This window comes from Oryzias melastigma, linkage group LG17 (assembly GCF_002922805.2).
Source record: "Oryzias melastigma strain HK-1 linkage group LG17, ASM292280v2, whole genome shotgun sequence".
NCBI lineage: Eukaryota > Metazoa > Chordata > Actinopteri > Beloniformes > Adrianichthyidae > Oryzias > Oryzias melastigma.
Genome location: NC_050528.1, coordinates 8,972,368 through 8,987,071, shown reverse-complemented (window position 1 = coordinate 8,987,071; position 14,704 = coordinate 8,972,368). Strand labels below are relative to the sequence as shown.

General features: G+C 36.3%; 1 protein-coding gene across 8 annotated transcripts in view; it reads left to right on the top strand.

Annotated features, from left to right (window-relative positions):
- kmt2cb (lysine (K)-specific methyltransferase 2Cb) overlaps positions 1-14,704 on the top strand; it is an 83,637-nt gene that overhangs the window by 11,357 nt on the left and 57,576 nt on the right. For all 8 annotated transcript variants that reach the window (XM_024274427.2, XM_024274432.2, XM_024274435.2 and 5 more), the window contains exons 4-6: positions 5,678-5,763; positions 9,304-9,451; positions 10,796-10,999. In XM_024274427.2, the coding sequence (XP_024130195.1) occupies positions 5,678-5,763; positions 9,304-9,451; positions 10,796-10,999 (438 nt within the window). The remainder of the gene's footprint in view (positions 1-5,677; positions 5,764-9,303; positions 9,452-10,795; positions 11,000-14,704) is intronic.

Genomic DNA, 14,704 nt, shown 5'->3' with positions numbered 1-14,704 from the left:
AGCCTAATTTCCACTGAGCAGTCCAGTGGTGCAACGGTCCAGTTAGTTCTTGTGAGCGTTTCCACCCGTTTAAGTCTTGCTTCCATTGTGCATTTTGTTTTCATGGCGCATGCGTGGTGCTGATCGCTAGCGTGCTGCTACCTCACCCTGTATCACACAGTCGCCAAGGAGGCAAATCTCTTTGTGATTTTGGGCTATATAAATAAAATTGAATTGAATTGAATTGATACCAAGGAATGATTGCAGTTCCACCGCAGACCAGGGTGAGCCGTTGTTTTCAGGCATTTTCATTACAGACTCATGACCAAAAGAGTACACAGGAAACTACAAAAACCTGAATGCTTTCTTACGTTAGCTTAAATGAGCGCTATATTGGCTCTTTCTAATGTCGTCATCACTTTCTGCCAATCAATGGGTTGCTTCAGCGGTTCTGCTCCAACCGTTAAGTTCTATTTTTCAAAAAAGTGTCTTTTCTCTGTGTCAGAATCGGCTGATTCACACTGATTGCGTAAACTTTCGAGGAGTTACAGTATGTCGCAGAGCTTGTGTTATTTAGGTGACATCTCAGGTGTTAAAGGGTTAATACTTTTTGAATAAACCATAAAATCCCTAAAAGAATCTAAATTGTGAGCTAATGGTTTGGCTGGGGAACTCTACCGATTGGACAAATATTGTCAACTTCACAGGTATTTGATTACTAGTGTTGTGGTTAATTAATTTAATAAAAAATTTCTATTAATCTTATGTTAGCCGTAATGTTTCTGGTTTGAAAACAGATGAATGGATGTCCATTTGCTCTGAATACCTGATGGCTGCTTCATACTGGATCTTCTCCTCTTCAAGCAGCAGAATCCTCTCTAGGTTTTCCAGGCAGCTGAGTGCTGGCTGGAACTACTTACCACAACATTATTTTCACTTTTTTCTTTCCCCTCCCCACTTTTCCTATGGTGGGACTGTGGGGAAGGAGTGAATTGTGCAACGTAGGTTGTTAAACACTAGTCCTAAATATTTGTCAGTAAAAAATACACAGCTAAATGGTTGCAGGCATCGCTACAGCCTTGTATGCAATTTAGGAGACCTATTAAGGATGTTATTGGCCATTTACACATGAATGTTAGTTTTTTATACTTCATATCTCCCTCCTAATGTTCCAACTTAAAGGTTTTCCCTCAAAACAATGGGATTTTGTTCTTCTTTTTTTATATATTTGTGAAGTATCATTTTTTTAAGCATGTAAAAAACAATAAAAGCTTTTTGAACAGCCTCCACTCTGACATTTGTTTAAAAAAAGAGCAACTCATTCTCTATTTTTATGTTTACCTTGTATTGTGCTAGTTAAAGTCGATCAAGTCCATGATCAGTAAAAGCATTGCATTAGTCTGAATGTTGTTTCTCATCATGTAGGTTAATTATCAGGGCAAATGTGAAACCAAACACTTAGACGGTCTATTTTGTGTGATTATGTGGGCGGCCAAAGCCTTACCTATAATATTCATCAAGCACACATCTGTGGATCGGTCAACTGTGTCTATTTACTTGTTTATTTGACAACTAATGCCTTAGTCATACCTGCCCTTACGGGTGGGCGACAAATTAGTAAATCAGTATGGGCCACATGTAGGGGGGGATTTGATTGTTTCATTAATGGATTTTACTTTAATTATTTTTTTATTTATTTTTTTAAATCCAGCCCTTTGGATTTTGGACTTTATGGATAGATTATCCTTTATACAGATTTACTGTAGCTTTCTTTCAGAACAGCTTTTTTAATGTTGATCATTACATTACTGTCAATTATTTTAAAGACAACAGTGAAAGTGCAAACTTTTACCAAAAAAAGCAAAAAAACTAAACAAACAACGTTCTGAATGGAAATTTTTCAAATTATTCTATAATTGCTGTGGAATGGTAAATCAATCAAAATTTGAAATTGTTGATTAAATTAATTCAGAAATGTTGCTGTAGCTTCATTAACCTTTTAATACCAGAGCTGTCGTGGTTAACATCTACTGTTTTTACAAGATTACCGTGAATCAGCTGATTCAGACGTGGAGAAAACATTCTCATCATGTTAGGTTGCACTGTTATGCAACACCTTACAAATGTAAGGTGTTGCATAACAGTGTCATGATTTGATTGGCTGGAAATCGATGCACTCTTTAATTGACCAGTTGATCAAGTGAGACAGAAAAAGCTACTTTTTTTTATCGAGTTTCTGGGCCATCAAAATGTTGAGTCTTTAAATAAAAAAAAAACAATGACATATTTAAGATAAAAAATCATATTTAATAAAATAAATTATAATAAAATGTTGCTGTTTTGAAAATTAAGGGTTAAAAAATTAGAAACTGCTGGAACAGAAAAACTTCCATATTAGTGGTGTCAGAATTTGATGGAATTATGCTGATTGCGTCAAAAGTTGAAGAGTTGGTGGAAAGAGTGTCAACACTGGAGCTCTGTTGTAATAAAAGGGTTAATGGATTAAAAAAATCTATATGTTAGGAAAATCACTTGTTTGTAACGACTATTTTTACACCCACAGCCCAAAACGTAGATATGAATATTTAGAATTATTGTTAATTAATAGGCCCATACTGTAGAACATACTGTATCCACTTGTTTCACCACTGATCAGTAATACTATATACCAGAACATATATGTGTTACTCTTATGGAGCTGGCTGTGGGGGAGGGGAGGTGGTCGGCCGTATTGGCAATGCTACGCAGTGCTGGATCTGGGTGAAAGAACCCTTCAATGGTGGGGGAGGGTGCGTTTATGAGACAGTGGGGTACTAGAATAGTTAGAGTATGGCAATTGACACTGACCAATGACATATGTCTGTCCTCCGGTTCCTTTGTGCTTGCATTCATGGTTGAATCAGCTGAGAGACAGCTGCCCGGTCAAGAACAGTCTTTTGCTATTGTGGCTCGGCCGCTCACTTGAGTTTGGCCTCTGCTATTACCTCAATGGGCGGGATGGAGACATGACAACAGTGAAATGAAATGTTGCAGTCTCTGCAGTTTGTGCAACAAGGGGGTCAATAAACAGTGTTTTAAATATTATAATTTAGGAGTGGAATTTTCAGCATTTCTGAACTGCAAACCTTTTTATTTCACATCCTTATTAAGAGCCAAGAGACCACCCTGGAATCTCTCTTAAAAAAAAAAAATCTGTCCTCTTTTGTAATGTCTTTCTGGGCCTTAACTGCATGTAATTGACAAGGTTTACTAAAGACTTCTGTTGGTGTTCTTGTGTTTAGTTTTATTCTCCATGGACAATATTTAAAGGGAGGGGTAAATTTGGCTTGGAGCCATGTGTGATTTTTCTCTCCAGTGACACTGAAAATTACCCCACCGCCCCAATCTCCTCCCTAACTTCCAGCCCTGCGTATCCTCCTGAGAACCCACTGAGAAACGTCGCTCTATTTTTTCAGCTGAGTTTGCTCTCCCCCCCGTGCATGCCAACAGTTGAAGTTTGCCATTTAATTTTTGTTCAAAATAATTATCCTTGAGAAATCTTGCTTCCAAAATTAGGCTAACGTAGGATTTTACAGCAAAAATGCTGACCGTGACCATTTTTGTTATTCTGTATAAATTAAAAGATGAGTTGGTGTGGGCTGGCATCTGCATGAGTTTGCATGTGGGCACATGGCTACAAATGTAGATGTGGTTGTTGTGCTGATGCTACACTTTTCAGTTCTTACACTCAGTTATTGTTAGAACTGGGAATCATGGCAACCTCACGATATGATGCGATACATGGCTCACGATATCGTGATACTGCGATAATTGGTAAAAAACACAACTGACATATAGAAGAGCACATGTTTGTTGGGGAAATATATCCCCATTTATTTTTGAGCTTGACAAGGATGATGAACATAACGTTTTGTAGCTTCTTCAAACGAAAATAAATCAATACTTGGTGAGAACCCATCAAGAATCAATCACAGGACTCCATATCGATACATCACAATATCGATATTTTGGCACACTCCCTGGTTATTGTCTTGGGCTTATGTATAAGGGCTGGGTATCACCAATAATTTCCAGATTCGATTCAAATTCTTTCTGATTCTTTGGTCCACTCAATTCAATTAGATTCAATTCAATTTTGAGTTTAAACATTTAGACACATTTGTTTAGAAATACATTAATAATCTATATATGTTTTGAATATATTCATATTAATCTGATAAAGTTCACACTCTGTAAAATGTATTAGTAAAATTATGAGATTGTTAATAGCTTACATTGTTACATGGATTCTCGATCGAGAATTGTTCTGCTTCTCCTGGAGGGTGTTTCAGTTTGACCACTAGGTGGCGATCGCGCTACAGCATTACACCTTATTCCAGAAGAAGAAAGTTCAAGCAAAAAAAAAAAAAAAAACAGTGCTTTAGACCACAAATGGTTACTTTAAAAATATTTCCTTAAGAGTTTGGAAAATTCCTGCCTTTGAGTTTATAAAGATGTTCATTTAATCAGCTATGTATGTTTAGGTCGACCAAGTTTTAGCATTAGCTGTCCTATGGGAAATCCCAATGCATGTTAGCATCAAGCTAGCAAACATTAGCTGTATGCGTTGATGTGATCTCTACTTTTATGAATCAATTATTGATCTGTTAAGCTGAGATTGATTCAGATTGATTGATTTTATCAACCCAGCTCTATTATGTAGTGCGATTCATTCTGTTGCGTCATCAAACAATTTTTTTTTTTAAGTGAAAAAGATGAATATTTACAAAACACAAAATAATACAGCTGCAAGGCTAATTAATGGGTTCTAACTTACTAAAATATTTTCAGGACTTTTTTTTTTTTTACATATTTAAAAAGGTGTTAAAATATCAGTTTCCAACTCATACCGTTAAGGTTTACCATGCAGTTCCAGCATTGCCACTAGGGGGTTATTACTCCACGTTCTTGGATCCGCCCATAGTTTCTTATCAGTACCAAAGGACGGTTAATTCGTATATTGATGGAGTAGGTGGTGACTTTCTCCTTTAATTGGCCCCAATATCTCTCATAGAAAGCCCTAACAGCACTACTATCAGAGTCCACCGAGTCCAGAGACTGGTGCCATGGCTAGGTGGGCTAGTTGCCAATGTCCAATGATGGCACAAAGGCTATCGCAGAGCCATACTTTGAGGCCACATGGACTCTGGCACGACCCAACTGGTGTGCTGTGAGTGGGCTCTTAAAAATCATAGGCTTGTTTTTCAGTTTGTTTTTACTGTAAATAGAGAAAACGACACCCTAACATTCAGCAGATGCTTTTATCCAAAACGGATTATATTCTACAATTGGGGGTAATCTAAAGTTGGGTGTGTTGAAATAATGACATGCTGATGGTCTAGCATGAGATTTGAACCCTAGAGCTGTCCCTACAAGCTGTAGGCCGTGTTCGGAGTTCCTAAAGTGATGTCCTTCCTTTTTCTCTGGTTTTCCTGTACATTGAATTAAACGTTACACACTTTATACTGTGCATAAGATAAATCGCACTGATTAATTAAAAAAAATATTCTTAAAAGCCCAAATATCTAACTTAAATATTATTTATCTTTTGGTTTTCCAAGTGGATTTAGCCCCTTAAATAAAACTGCTCCCATAAGTGGCAGATAGTTTTCTTTCTGCACTTCTTTTAACGTTTCATTTTCTCTTTTTCCCGTTTCAGAGGTCGCACCAGAGGGAGAGTTGCTGTAGAAGAAGACAGCATGGATGGGACAGAGATAACGGAGTCCACTGACCCTCCAGACACAGGTGAGATATTGAGAAAACAGAACATTAATTTCCCTCTTCACACATTCTGTCTGAGCTCGCATGTCCAGGTCGGGTAACGTCGGCTCTCACAGGAGCTTTCAGCAAAGTTAAACAGAGTCGTCTTTCTCTAAGACAACAGCATATCAAAGTGTTTTCTTCTGCTTCTTATGGAACCCCATGATCAATCTTCAAAATTGACTTTGAAAGGACCAAACTTGAACTGTGAAACTATATTAGATATGTATTCTTTTCTTTCCTCCTTTCATCTGTTTTGCCTGCTGTGAGATTGACATTGAGGAGCAGTGGGAAACAGCCCAAGGCTAATGCCCTCTAAAAGCTTTTTAAAATCCCATCAGTCCCTCTAGGACCCATTTATGTGTTTTCTATGTGTATATCACATCATGCTACTATGCCTCCCATAGACTCTTTTCACAGTGACGTCAGGAAAAAATGGTTACATTGTGAGATCTTTACTGTGTAAAGTGACTTCCGGTTTAGACTGACAAAGCTAACAGCTGAACGCAGTTTAACACATTTACACGCAATTTTATATAATAAAGTAACGGAAAATTGTACAATATTTATTTGATAAAGGACCTGCCCTATATTTTTCCCCTTTCTTAGATCGTTCACAAATCAAAATAAAAACGTGAATAAGTCTCCAGTATTTAAGGTTCTATAGAAAATATCAACTTTTCATTTGAGCAGATGTTATTCTAAGGGTTTATATTTTTGCTCATGTTATTCACATGTATTTTGAGTCACATGAGCACAAAAACTGATGGAAATTCATGGTGGCCACACGTAAATCCTATATATTTGAACTCTTTACGCTTTAGATCAGGGGTCCCCAAACTACGGCCCACCTCCTCTGAAAAACATCAGACGCAGGATTTCTTCATTTTTTTTTTTTATCAATCGAGACCCGCAAAGAGTGTGACATTTTATTCCACCCTTTATGCATCTTTTTCCCCTATCAGAAACCTCCCATAAAATCAAAGAAAAAAGCCCCGTCAAATAAAACCGAAGTATTCCCTACTACATCGCAGTTCACTTTACGCAGTCTCGCTGATGCTTTCAGTGCGATTACGCACTCTGCTTTTGATTTTTCTCCGAACACTACACCCTGTTCTGTACTCTGATTGGCTGGAGATCTTGTCAATCAATCTCCTCTGTGCCATGTCTCCAGTAAAGATACGTGCAGATCTACATGAATCTTGGATCGCGATCAGATCTTTGTTTTCATTCTATAATCTTGGACTCATTTTTCTACAAAGCACTGAACAAAGGCTTGAACTTAACTAGAGAGAAAAATGTGAAAATGATCATGTCTGTCTGAGAAAAGTGTGTAGTGGGGAGTTTTACAGCCTCAAAACATCTTTGTGGATTTTACCTATTACATGTTATTTTTAGCACGTAGCTCCATCAATAAACGAGGGAACACTGTTCTGGTGAAAAAGGTAATGCATGAAAATGAATATCCATATATTTTCTCTTCTATTGTTTCTATCGTTTTTATTGCTGATTCTTTTTTTTTAAGTAAAAAATAGAATATTTGAAAATATACTTTATTATGGTATATTGTGATATATATATCATCATTGTGATATAAAATAATTTATATCGTGATTTACATTTTTTTTCCATATTGCCCAAAACTAGTGTCAATTTTGTTGTGATGTTTACATCTCTTGAATCATTATTTATTTTTTCTGTTGCTTAAAAAAACATTAAAAGATGTTTAGCTTTCCTCTATATATGTCTCAGATAAACATTTATAAATATAAGCCCATACTTGAATCAAAGCCGACCGCATTAAACGATCTACAGACTAATGATTAATAGGGAATTTTAATTAAACAATAATGTTTCTACAATATTGTAGTTTTATTAGCAGTTTATTTAAGGTTCCCACAAGTAACATTACTGTCAGGTAGGGTTAGTTAGGTTAATATTATTGTCGGTTATTAAGATGGCCTTTTTAATGCACATTAGTCTCGTGGGTCTAAACCTGTTTCATCAACAGCCCATAAAAAACAATTATATAGTTAATAATCTGGAACATTGTAGTCCACATGTTGAGTATGGGCAGGTGTAACTGGAGGTCAAAGCAGGTGTACACAGCATCTTGTGTTGGCTAGATTAGAGTTTGGGTCAAGCAGCACAAATGAACTGCAGTTATTGAATATTCTTAACAAGCTGACGGTTGTGTGTATGTGTGGTTTTGACTGAGCTAGAAGTAATCAGCCGTAGTCTTGAAACGTCTCACTGTGTAATGCTGTTCGTCTTGATAATCCTGATGCTATAGAATACTTTGTTGGCAGCTGGCACAACTTTCTTCAGTGGAAGTCCCATGCTTTTTTTTTTTTTTTTTTTTTTTTTTTTGATTGAGGTTGCATAAAAACAACCATTTGAACAGATCTTTGCTGCTTTTTTTCACATCTTTTTCTAAGTAATCTTTGTGTTTTATTAACCTTTTAACATTGGAATTCCAGTGTTTATGTTCTTTGATTTACTGTAACTTTTCAACTGTTAACACAATCAACGTCATTCCAATGCTACATATTTTGTGTTTGAGCGTCACCGGTGACGCCTCAGGTGTTGAGGGGTTAATTATTGTAATGGAAAATCAAAATTTCTTTTTGTTATATATTTTGCACTGTTGGCATCCATTGAATCTGAATCTTGAAAATGCTTAATTACAACTAGGGCTGCCACGATTGGAGTCGACTAATTGACAACTAATCGACTATTTACACAGTCGATGACTAATTTAATCGTCGATTAGTCGTTACTTTATATTATATGGAGTCAGAGTTTAGTAAAGTTAAAAATTATAATGGCAATTATGCTAGCTTTTGGGACTTTTTTGGCATTTATTCATGTTTTTTCATGTTGTTCTGGAGTTTAACTAATATTTCAGCTACTTGCTAGCAATTTTGGCTAATTTAGAGTTTTTTCAGTTTTTTGGCTAATTTGTAGTTTAGCTAATATTTCAGCTACTTGCTAGCTGTTTTAGCTAACAGTCTTTTTTCTGTTTTTTTTAGGCTACTTTGGCATTTAGCTAATATTTTAGCTAGCTATCAGGTTAAGCGTTTTCAGCTATCAACTTCAGTGTTTTTAGCTATCAATTTCAGCATCTTCAGTTATCAGAACTAGCATCTTCAGCAGCCAAATTCAGCTTACAGCATTCACACTAGCATTATCGCAGTTAATATCATATATTTTTAGTTAGTTTTAAGCTAATGATGGTTAAGATGTGTGCATTACATCCAGTTTGCCCATGACCCGATGAGTCGACTAATCGGAAGAAATAATTGGTGATTAGGCGACTATTAAAACAATATTTTGTGGCAGCACTAACAACAACTGGAAAATGACACCCACAGAAACAGTATTTTAGTTGCATAATCAAAAATGCTACAGAGATGCAAAGAATCCACAACTGATCGAGCTGCAATCCTCACTGACACTCTGACTAGAGGCGTACAATTGGTATGTCTTATCTGACTAAATGTACTACTTCTTTGTTGTTATCAGAGACACAAACCCAACTGGTGGAGACGGTGGACGTTCTGACCGCTGATTTGCCAGATGAAGACAAACCTTCTTCCCCTCTAGCTGACAGTCCCTCAGCCGAGAGTTCAGATGGACCAACTGTCCCGGCAAGTGGAGAAATCAAGAGCAGGTCAGAAAAATGTACCCACTTTTTAGATTTAGTATTGAGAACAATCTTTTTTTTCTTAGAAGTTGTACTAGATTGATAGCTCAGTCTTTCATTTGGATTTAGAAAGGGTTTATTTCAAGAAATCAATCTAAGAAAAAAAGAATATAAAACTTAATACGTCCCATGATGGGGAAATTGGTTTGTTACCAAAGCTAAAAAAGCAACAGATTGGAAGTTTGGAATAGATTGGAACAATAGCTCTAAATGTGCTCTCTTATGGGGTCCAGATGACCCCACCCCTTATATTGATGTGCGATTCCTCCCATGATAAAGGTAGACATGATATAATATCTGCCACGGACACCAGTGAAGATGAAAAATCCTTTGAAAGAAAAAAAAAATTCAGCATACTTGTGGGGTCCAGATGACCCCACTTTTAATGTAAACATTTGGTTCTTCTCTGATCAGCCCCTAAATGCCTTAAATGGTTTTGGATAATCTGAAGAAGAAATCCCACAAACTCTGTAATTTCTTATAGTGAAAAATATTTCTTTGCAGAAACCAGATTTTCTTAACCCTTTGCTATCCTAAGTACGTTAATGTTGGGAGTGGGGTTATCCGGACCCCACAAGATGGCATGCTGAATTATTATTATTTTTTTTTTTCAATGATTTTTTTAATTTTCACTGGTGTCCGTGGCAGACATGAAATCCAGTCCACCTTTATCCACATTTGTCATGGGACAAATAAGGCTTGGGTCATCTGGACCCCAAGATAGCACAAGGTTAATAATCTAAGCAATTTCAGTCAAAGCAGCCGACAAATGTCCCAGAATCCACTGTCAGCTTTGCTAGTTGGGCTTTTGAAACAGTATGTTGGACATGAGGTTGAAATAAAAATGGAACGACATGCTTAAGGATCAAACTGGAGTTTTTATGCGACCTCACATTTGCTGTGGTGTGTTTTTATTGGTCTGTTCACACATAAAAAATACTTTTAGCTGAAGCTTTTATTAACTTTGGCCACAAACTGTATTTTCAGACTTTCACACACATCTGTATAGGAGGCTCTTCCATAAAAAAATGTATATATATTCATGAGAAGCCATTAGTACTACAAATAATTCTAGTTATAAATATCTGTTGTATAGCTAAGAATACAGGTTCGTATCAGACCATCGTGACATTTTTTCTGAAGTTGTGTGCCTCAGTTCCTAAAGCCAGTCTTCCACAGCTTTACTGTACGTTGCCACTTAAGCTTTCCAAACAAAAAGACTAATTCATGTTGAAGTCCACGGTGCTGTTTTCAGTGGCAGCAGGTATATATAATTAAACACCCTGTACCACCCGTTTTCTTTTGTTTCAGCGAGCGACTCTGTGCCTTTTGTTACTGCGGTGGCCATAGCCTTCTGGGTCAGGGAGATCTGAAAGTATTCAACACCACATTTCAGGATGAAAAATTCCTCCACTGTAGAGGTGAAGGAGGCTCAACAAACCATGATGGTGATGGTGACAAAACCACTCGGCCACAAACGGCCGACGACACCGCCTCAGGACAGAAGGAGAAGAAGTAAGTAGGTTTGTCTGGGAATGCTGTCATTGATGCTTTACTGTCAGAATTGGTCACATGACTAACATGATCTATGATTAGTCCTTTGTAGTGAAAGAGCTGCACCAAATTAACTCTTAACTAGTTGGCTCATTATAGCTCTCAGGTTTTGGTTGGTAAATGGTTTGAAGCGATTCTGGTTTGTTGTATGACACTTCATTCCTTTTTAGAAAACTAACCACTAGTAAACTAACATCACTGTTAAAAAGTTTTTTGTTTTGACTTTTTAAGATAATTGTCAAGAAATATGGTTTAAATTAGTATTTTTTTTATGGATTTTTTTATTTTTATTCTAGGGTCTTTTTTGTATTTGGATGGGGGTTATGCTATTAAATTATACCGCCTCAATGATTTAATTTGTATTTTCGTGGAATGATACAAAACTGTCAAAAGATTTATTTAGAGAGACAAATCCACCTCGACAAAGGATGACAAAAGAACTTTTGATGCAGGTTACTGTACAAAAAAAGTGTTGTGAATTAACTTAATTCTGGGAGCTGTTGGTTACATACTGTAATACATGATCTTTATATGAAAAAAAATCTAATAAATTAGGCTATAGTCAGGTTTAGATTGTAGGCATATTTGTTCATTCTTTATATTTTTGGTCAAAGTATTAAACACATCATTCTGATTTTACTGTATTTTGTTTTGTATTCCTGTCACAGATTAAGTGGAAATGTGGCATATGTACCATATTTGAGAATTTTTCTGACTTTTTAAGCTTTTTTAAGTACATTTGAAAACCAAACCATCAACATTTTTGAAGCGTTTTGTTGTTCAAAATTGAAAGATTTGACTCCAATCCTGCATTAATGAATTCTATGAATGAAACTATGTGAACCCTTTGGAATTACTTTGTTTTAATGCATAAACTGGACACATGATCGTGTTTAATAAAAACATAAACCATAAATTAGTGTGATTAAAGCAGCCAATTCGTCTCATTTAAATTGACATCATAAAAAGTGTGCATTTCGTACTTTTTCATATTATGTTTTTTTTCCATATTAAAATGCTTCTATATACTTTATCAACCAGTACTTTTTAATTGCAACCCAGCTTGACCTGCCATCCTTATTTTTGACAGGGATTGCACCACCTTATTATGACCCCAATCAGCACAGATCACTTTGTTTTCTGCTTTCTGAAGCTTGAAGAGCATCTGAAGCTCTCAATGGGTGAAACCCAAATGTCCTGTAAATGAATATCTAGCTGAAGTTGACTGTACCTATGCAAACAAGAACGCTGTTGTTGTCTTCAGGCCAAGAAATATCAGATGAACTGTGCAGAAGAACCTTGTGTTTGTGTATGTTCATGCTGTGCTTCCTTGGACATCTGTTTAATTTGTTTTGGAAACTAATTAAGTGTTTCGCTGGGTTCTCAGTATTGTCATGAGCGGTGAGAGCGCTAATTATAAGGCCGCATGCCACGCAGTAGCTGGTGTTTGCTTTTATTTTTGTTGATGGTTCTTTGTGTGTGTGTGACTGAACGTCCGTTGGGGCTTGTCTGTATTTGTAACATTAAAGCAAAAGGAAGGAGAGCAGAGACATATATTATTATCACTGGATGAAGCGGGGTGTGACGTCACACATAGAAAATGCCTTACCTCTGGTTCCAACGAAATGAAGTCACTTCAGTTGCCAGTTTTCCACAGAACGGACGTTAACATTTTGGAACCAGGCAAAGATTGTTCTGAGTCATCATTTCTATGGCAACCACTCTCACTAATCAGGAGTAAGCTTGTTGGAAAGCCACACCCCTTCCACTGAAAGTAGAGTCAGATGATTCTGTCAAAATGTTTTGAACGTTGGACGTGGGAGGAGCCTCTGGTCACGTGCAAGATGGCGCCAGAAACGATCTCTAACCAGAAGCTGAAATTTTGCAACTTTGGTCGGTTGCGTAAGCGGAAATTTCCTAAACTTAGGAAACCCTTTCAAAAATGATGTTTTAAAAACTGTTCAGAACTATCAGCTTTTAAATGTGAATAAACTGTCTAACAGTTTAATGTGGAAGATGAGCTTCAAATGGAACAGAGAACGATAATCGTTTTATTTCTTTCAAGTCAATATTGACAAGTGTTCAAATTTGTAAAATTACAGCGGTTTACATCTGGAGAAAAAAAACATCAAAATGCCCCTTTTTCCTGTGAATTAGCTGATCACTTAAGCAGTTACGGTATATCGAAGGGAAAAAATGTCAAAAGCTTAAAACGGGGGGTTACGGTCAAGGAATGATTTCAGGCGCAAATTATGTTTTTTTTTTTTTTTTGCGTCTGTCTCCGGCAGGGGGAGGGACTTCCGTCTATTAATTTTTGAGCGCCATATTTTTTCTCTGTGGCAAGATTCTGGTGGAGGTGGGGCCAGCGGGCACCACATGCTCTTACTGAGGCATCTGATTTGCCAGTTTATAACTTGAATAACTTGCGATAAAGAAAATACATCAAGTAAAAAATTGGGGTTTAGCAAATACTGACTAACAGAATGAGTAATCGCTGTTTATTTCCCAATAAAGTAAATGTGATTTTTGCTTTTTGAGAGCGGTGGGTACCACCTGTTTGGAACTCGAGGGGGGAGGGGATAATGTAACCCCACCCCCATAGAGTTCTCTCTATAAACTGTCTATGGGGGTGGGGTTACTCCACACCAAAAGCCTCACCCACTAATCAGAGGCAAATTTCTGATAAACTACTGCCACTCTGCAGAAACTATGTCCTAGAAAACAACACAGATTTTAAACTTTTTTTGGCTTAAAAACAGTTTTTAAAGAGCACTGACAACAATTTTGTGATACATCAAAAGTCAATCGGAGTGGGTTTTTAATTATATAAATCAGGGGTTCTAATAGGGCTGGATATCGGTTATAATTTCCAGAAATGATTCGATTTGATTCACAAGAGCTTGAATCGATTCGATTCAGATTTTTTTCTTATTCTTCAATTAAACTTTAATTTTACAAATTTATACACATTTGTTTAGAAATAAATTAAAAATCTATTATTTAATTTGAATATATTTATATTAATCTGATACAGTTCACAAATTGTAAAAGTTATTAGTAAAATAATGAATTTGTTATATCCTACAGAGTTACATGGATTCTCTAAAGTAGAAATTCTAACAAAAATGTTCAGATCATTAACATTGTAAACATTGTTCTGCTTCTCCTTGAGGGCGTTTCAGTTTGGCCACTAGGTGGGGATCGCGCTGTAGAAGTACATGAAGTTTTAGACCACAAATAGTAACTTTAAAAATTATTTCCTTAAGAGTTTGAAAAATTAATTCCTGTAATTAAATAAAGATGTTTATTTAGTTAGAAATGTATTTTTTTGGTCAACCGAGCGTTAGCATTAGCCTTCCTATGGGAAATTCTATTGAACGTTAGCATCAAGCTAGCGGACTTTAGCTTTGTGTGCTAAATCGATTTATATCTTTTGTGAATCGATTGTTGATCTATTAAGCTTAAATTGATTTTTTTTTTTTTTAAAGAATACTCCCTTTTCCACATTTGTATGAACCAAGTAGCCAAATCAGTTTGAGCTACTGGTAATTAAATATTTTGAACAGATTTTTATGAAAGAATCATCAACTTCTTGTTCAATCAAAAATCTTTGCGTCTTATTCCTTCACCTGATTTTTAAAAAGCATATTGGTTCCCTTATACTGT